Source organism: Pezoporus wallicus, unplaced genomic scaffold (genome assembly GCF_028554395.1).
Source record: "Pezoporus wallicus isolate ANWC-B61680 ecotype Strahan unplaced genomic scaffold, APGP_CSIRO_Pwel_v1 contig_5116, whole genome shotgun sequence".
Taxonomy (NCBI): Eukaryota; Metazoa; Chordata; class Aves; order Psittaciformes; family Psittacidae; genus Pezoporus; species Pezoporus wallicus.
Window position 1 is genome coordinate 211670 of NW_026642000.1, and position 5710 is coordinate 217379.

The 5710-nt window shown below is 42.9% G+C and overlaps 1 protein-coding gene across 1 annotated transcript; it reads right to left on the minus strand.

The window, feature by feature from the left end:
- On the minus strand, positions 1-2357 carry ATP5ME (ATP synthase membrane subunit e). The gene is made up of 4 exons (XM_057426522.1): positions 2288-2357; positions 2058-2112; positions 1671-1769; positions 1-140 (listed from the first exon to the last, which is right to left on the minus strand). The coding sequence occupies exons 1-4, from the start codon at positions 2321-2323 to the stop codon at positions 115-117; spliced, it is 216 nt and encodes a 71-aa protein (XP_057282505.1). The 5' UTR covers positions 2324-2357; the 3' UTR covers positions 1-114.
- Positions 2358-5710: the final 3353 nt, after the last annotated feature.

Consider the following 5710-nt stretch of genomic DNA (forward strand, 5'->3'; position numbering starts at 1 on the left):
TGAAGCATTTTAAGTACTTTATTGAGAGAATAGCATACAGAGTCCATCAACCACTGCACAGTTCAGAGCCTAGCCATATATTTCCATATGTGAAATTAGGATTCAATCTTCTGTTCATTTCAATATGGATTCTTCGCTTGCTAGAAGGGAAGAAAAACCAAACACAGTTAGGGCTACTAGTCAGTCCCATGCAGTACTAAAATATGCAAAACATTACTGAGACCAAAAGCTACCTTTAAGTGCGACATTTCTTTCTAGCCAGTTTTTATGATTCCCGCTTCTGCTTATTCAACAGAAGTGTATTTGGGGTAAAAGACCTTTTTTACTTACCCAGTAGTAAATTACTGTTTTCTGAACTGATAATTCAAATTAAGTGCAGAAAAAGCTATCATTATGGGTATGTCCAGTTATTCATCTTTAAAGAACAATTTCCAACTGCATTGCACTGAATGAAGTTATAACAATTGCTTTTATAACAGGAAAACCACACAAAAACCACTGTTGGGAAAGCAGACTGGTCATCTGTGTGCCGCTTTTAAATAAACATTCTAAAGAAATAATCACAGAATTCCATTATTAAGTGAAGTAGCAACACTGTAGTACAGCCTCTATCCCCGAAAGTATACAAAAGTTTCAGCTAATCTAGAAAATACCTATAGGCCCATTTATTTAGTCCATGAATAATGGAGACTATATATTCAAGATGGTAAAAAGAGCTATGCAAAATAGCTTCTAGTAAGTGATAAAATTCATCAATTTGCCTATTTGATTATATGTATGTGTGGCTCATTTAGTTTTACAGGGTTTTGTTCAACATTAGTCTTGTTTAGGACAATGTGAATGCCACTAATTCCCATGGAAACAGTTACTAAGTGTGTAGCTTGAGTTACTGATCAATTTCTTAAAACTTCTGGACTGTATGTCCACCTAAAGAAAAAAAAAGGTGAATTCAAGCCAGACAGCACACTCCTCTGTATGGCATGGGGAAAAATCCTGTCAGAAATGCACAAATAAATAAACAATTCTAACAACAAGGGAAAGCATGCTGCAGCAGGAATACTATAGGGCAGAACGGAATGAGAAAGAAGCAGCAGTATTAGTCCCAATAAATCACCTCCAGCATACTCTTTTCATGTAAGATATAATAAAGCTGACCTCTAACACTACACCAGTGATACCACTTTAAAGTTTGAGTTGCAATTTCAAGCAGTTGCCTATAACTTCTGGTTTAGGTAATCAGTCACACTTGTGAGACTTCTTCATTGCATGGAGCAGAGGGACCACAGGTTTGCTGCATCCAGCTGAATAACGGACATCTAAGTAACGTTAATATGCAGTTTCATGGATTCCTCACAAAATAACCAGCACACCTTTTAGAGGTTTGTTTTCTCAGTGGAAATTCAGACTGCCATTTAATACGCCCCATTTAGTTACAAAAGTGTTTTCAACTCTTCCTCTACCAAAGCTTACATTCAGTAGAGCCTGTCAAACAGCAGCACTATTTACCCTTCACACAGCCCTAACCACTGCTCCATGGAATCACAATGGTGTGCAGCCCCCTGGCTGTAAGCCTGAATTTCTCCTAAAAACGCTGCATTAAGATGTCGGTCCACTTGCAAGCCAGGGTATACGGTTTGGTCTGGAATGTGTGAATTAAACTGAGGGACTACCTTCTGCAAGCTCTTTCGCGATCCGCTCAAGTTCTTCACGTCTCTTTTTCTCTTCAGCCTCTATTCTTCTTTCTTCTTCAGCAATAGGCTTTAGGTAGTCTGTTATTAATACAAGCGCTTTACAACACAGTTTCTAGGAGCCGGCACAAAGCTCTGCATCTGCTAGCTCACTCAAAAAGAACATAAAACCACCTTCGCTGGCACGACGGCACATTTTACATGGATCTGTCACCTCACACCGGTCAGAGCCCAGCCCCAAGGGCCACCTCGCCGAGCCCTACCCGGTTCCCCTGCAGTGAGGCGGGGAAATGGCGCCGTGCCCGCCTCAAGGTGCCCTTCGGGTCCCGAGCGGGGAAGGGGAGAAGGCCGCCCGAGGCGCGCACTCACCGTATCGCTTCTTGCCGTAGATCATCCCCACCAGCAGGGCCGAGTAGCGGGTGAACTGCGGGAGGCACAGACAAGGACGCGCCCTTGGCTCAGCTCGCACCACTAGGCCCAGCTCGCCGCCCCCCGCCCGGCCCGCCTCACCCCGGCCCGCTGAGGCCAGAGGTCACCTCCCAGCCCCGGAGCGCGGCGGGACGCCAGCATGGCACCGCGGGAACCGCCTCTGCCCTCACCTTGATGAGCGGAGAGACCTGCACCGGTGGGATCATCCTGGCAGCGGTGGCAGCGGCGGCGGGATGTGACGCCTGCGGAGCGGTGGCAGGGCGGGTAGCGTGTAGAGCTCGGCCCAACTCGGGGCGGAGCAGAGCTTCTGCTACGGAAGCTGTTAGAGCCGTTCGTGTTCTGTCCGCCCAGGGGTGGGTTTTGGTGTCTGGGGGCGCGTTACCCAGGAGCCGTTAGGTCGCAAAATGGGCCGTGCCCCTTACCCCGCGACACAAAATGGTGGAAGCGAGAGCGTTTTCTCTCTTTGGAGCCGAGCCCGAGGAATCCGGTTGAGTTTCGTTCTCTCGTAAAGTCGGGGAATTGAACCTTCGGTCGTTAGTGACATAAATAGCTTGCGTAAAGTTAAGAGTACGCACCGAATGGGCCGGAAGGCGGTGAACTGCCGGCCCGTGGTGGTCTCTGTTAATTAAGACAGGGATAATGGAAGTTCTGCTGCTAAAAGAAGCCTGACATGTTTCTCTCTTTAGGGAGCCTGGAGGAAGGTTCTCGGTATGCCGTCTATTTGTAGTATCATGAGGTTTTTTAGTTACTGTTTTATGTCCTGTACCAGTGAGACCTGAGAGTGGGTGGAATGTATGTAACCTATTGCTTCTGGGCTTTTGTATTGAATTTTTTACGTTTTTTGTTTACTTTCAGTGGCAAGAACTCAGACACTTGGAGCATTACAAATGAGAAGTCAGTGCTAGGTAGTTATCGCTTTAGTTCCGTGCACCAGTGTTAGCTGTTAATGGCAGAGTAGTTCACCATGAAGCTCAACGCCAAGTCAGTACCAAACCACTGAGGTTACTAGCGGCACAGTGGTTGCCTGTTCAGCCAGCTGACAGTTTCAAAATCTGTAAATACCCAACAGTGGAATGATTTTAATTAAGTGATTTTCAGGGTTACTGATGGAGCCTGATACATTGAAAATACCAAAATGCTCCATTTTTTTTTAATGATTTTGAGCAATTTATTGAATGACATCCCTATGCTGGATGCTTTCTGCACTAAAGCTCTGAGAAAAAAAAAAATCACTGCTGCTCTTCATTTCGTACAATACAGATATTCTGGTCTTCCCTAGTGATGCAGCAGGCAAGTTGGACTACAAGTCATGATACTACCCCATCACATGTGGAGAAGAAAAGGAGGAGTACATGGTGCCATGTAGTTACCTGTGATAAGATCTCAAATGATAAACATTAAGAGAGATCTGTGCATTTTCTTCTCATAGCAAGAGCATTTGTCTGTGCCTCATTCCACAGTAACAAGTTATGTGACGCTGTCCCACATAACCTCACAGGTTACCAGGCTGATGTTTGCAAAGTTCCAACAATGAATTTGTGCTTTACACACTACTGTCAAGTACTCTCACACTGAAAGATCAAACCAAGCAAGTCCAAAATTCCTCGTGACTGACCTTTATTTTACTGAAAAATCCGATTGCAGGAGCTGCTCATGGTTTATCAGATGCCGAACAACAGCTGTTGAAAAGTTGGAAGTTTGAGTCATTAGAAGAAATTCCTGGTTAGTTGTAAGAGAATTACTTGCACTAACTAGTTGTTTTCAAGTAAAATGGAAAAAGTCGTAAAGTGTATGCAATGTTCATTGCGATTAAACACAAATTCTGTATTTGCAAAGAACTACAGCTATGACTGTTACTCTTCTAAAGTAAATTAAGAGCTGTCTACATTCATCATTATTCTGAAGGTTTCAAACAAAGTACATCCCTAAGCAGTCTTTAATAGAATTTTTCATCTAGCACTATCTGTATGCAAGGCAAAGATGACAGTGCTACAAGTGATTGTTATCATCTTTTAATGTCTTTTTAATGGATTAATCTTGAACTTGAAACCATTAATGAGGCTAACTGGCCTGAACAAATGAAGCAGCTGTCATTATGGGATCACCGTTGTGAGCTGAGAGACAGCAGGCTTTTAAAACACCCTCCCATGCATTACCATAGTTTGTCCAACGTGACCTATTTGGTTTATGAGGCAGTTGTTCCTGACTGGCAGTACCAGTATCACAGGCAAAAATTTCCGTGTCATCAGAAGGAAAGTTTTACTGCAACATTTTACTACAATTTTACTTGTTTTCAGGATATTTAATTAAAACTATTATTCTGGCAAAGAAGGCCAGCAGTCTCCTGGACTTAGGAACCTAAGTGCCCTTGACTGGCAGGTCAAGGGGGGTGAGTGATCAGAGTATATATAGTGTGCAGTGTACAGTTCTGCCCTCCCCAGTACAGGAGAGACATGGACATTCAAAAATGAGTCCATCAAAGGGCAGTGGAGGGGATGCAGGGACTAGAGAGTGTCTTGTGCAAGGAGAGACTGAGAGCTGGGACTATGCAGCCTACAAGAGAAGGATTGGGGGGTTCTCATAAATGTTCTGAATGCCTGATAGGGAGGAGCAAAGACTGAGGCACTCTTCTCCTTAGTGCCCAGAGATGGGATGAGATCAATGGACACAAACTGAAATGCAACAAATCCTTTTAAATGGAAGAAAAATGTACCCTTTTTTTAAACTCTGGGGGCAACTGGACATTCAAGCAGGTTGACCTGCTGAGTGGTTCTGGTGTCTCCATCTGTACAGATGCTCAAAGTCTGACTGGATAAAGTCCTAAGCAACTAACTTGAGCTGAGGCTTAAACAGGAAGGTTGGACTAGACAGTCTCCAGGGGTCCCTTCCAACCTCATCCATTCTATGATTTTGGGATTATAATCATGATGCTTTACTTTTCTAGAGATGAAAACCTGTGGTCATTAGTAATTATGTAAAGAGCAGCTAGTTACAGTTAGGTTGGGAATGTTCTTCCTACTTGAGAATCACGCAATTCAAATTAATGTCTCATTCTGAAATGCAGTTTGTTTCTCCAGAACTTCCCAAAAGTATTAGAGTAATCCTAAATCAATTCTGTTTATACAAAACCTCAGGTCTAAGTTTGCCTTCAAGTTTAGGTTCTGAGATATTAGTAAATTTGATTTGAATAATGGTATCTTGACTACAGGCAAAGAGTCCAATTAGCCAATACACAGAAATTAACTACTCTTCAAAGCATCCTTGTAATGAAACTCCATGGTCAGATTCAGTTTCAGGTCTTGTCTTCTTCAAGTACCAACAGAATTAGAAGCAGCATTTCTTTACATCACATTACAAGCTTTAGGGTGTTTCATAGAAAATCACAATGATTGAGGTTGGAAGGGACCTTGATGATTTTGAATGGAAAAAAAGTATGTCTGACATAATTTTAACTGTAGACATCAGACTTCACTTTCACCAACAGAACCAAAATAAAGGGCTAGAAGATTTGATTTTTTTTCACTGATGAAAATTTATTACAAATACACATATTCACTGTTTATTATGTGCCTGCTACACATTAGAAACAAAAC

Coding starts and splice junctions, on each gene's coding strand:
- ATP5ME (XM_057426522.1), bottom strand. CDS start 2,323: ATGATCCCACCGGTGCAGGTCTCTCCGCTCATCAAG. Junction 1,770..2,057: donor CTACGGCAAGAAGCGATACG/GTGAGTGCGCGC, acceptor TATTAATAACAG/ACTACCTAAAGCCTATTGCT. Junction 141..1,670: donor CGCGAAAGAGCTTGCAGAAG/GTAGTCCCTCAG, acceptor CTTCCCTTCTAG/CAAGCGAAGAATCCATATTG.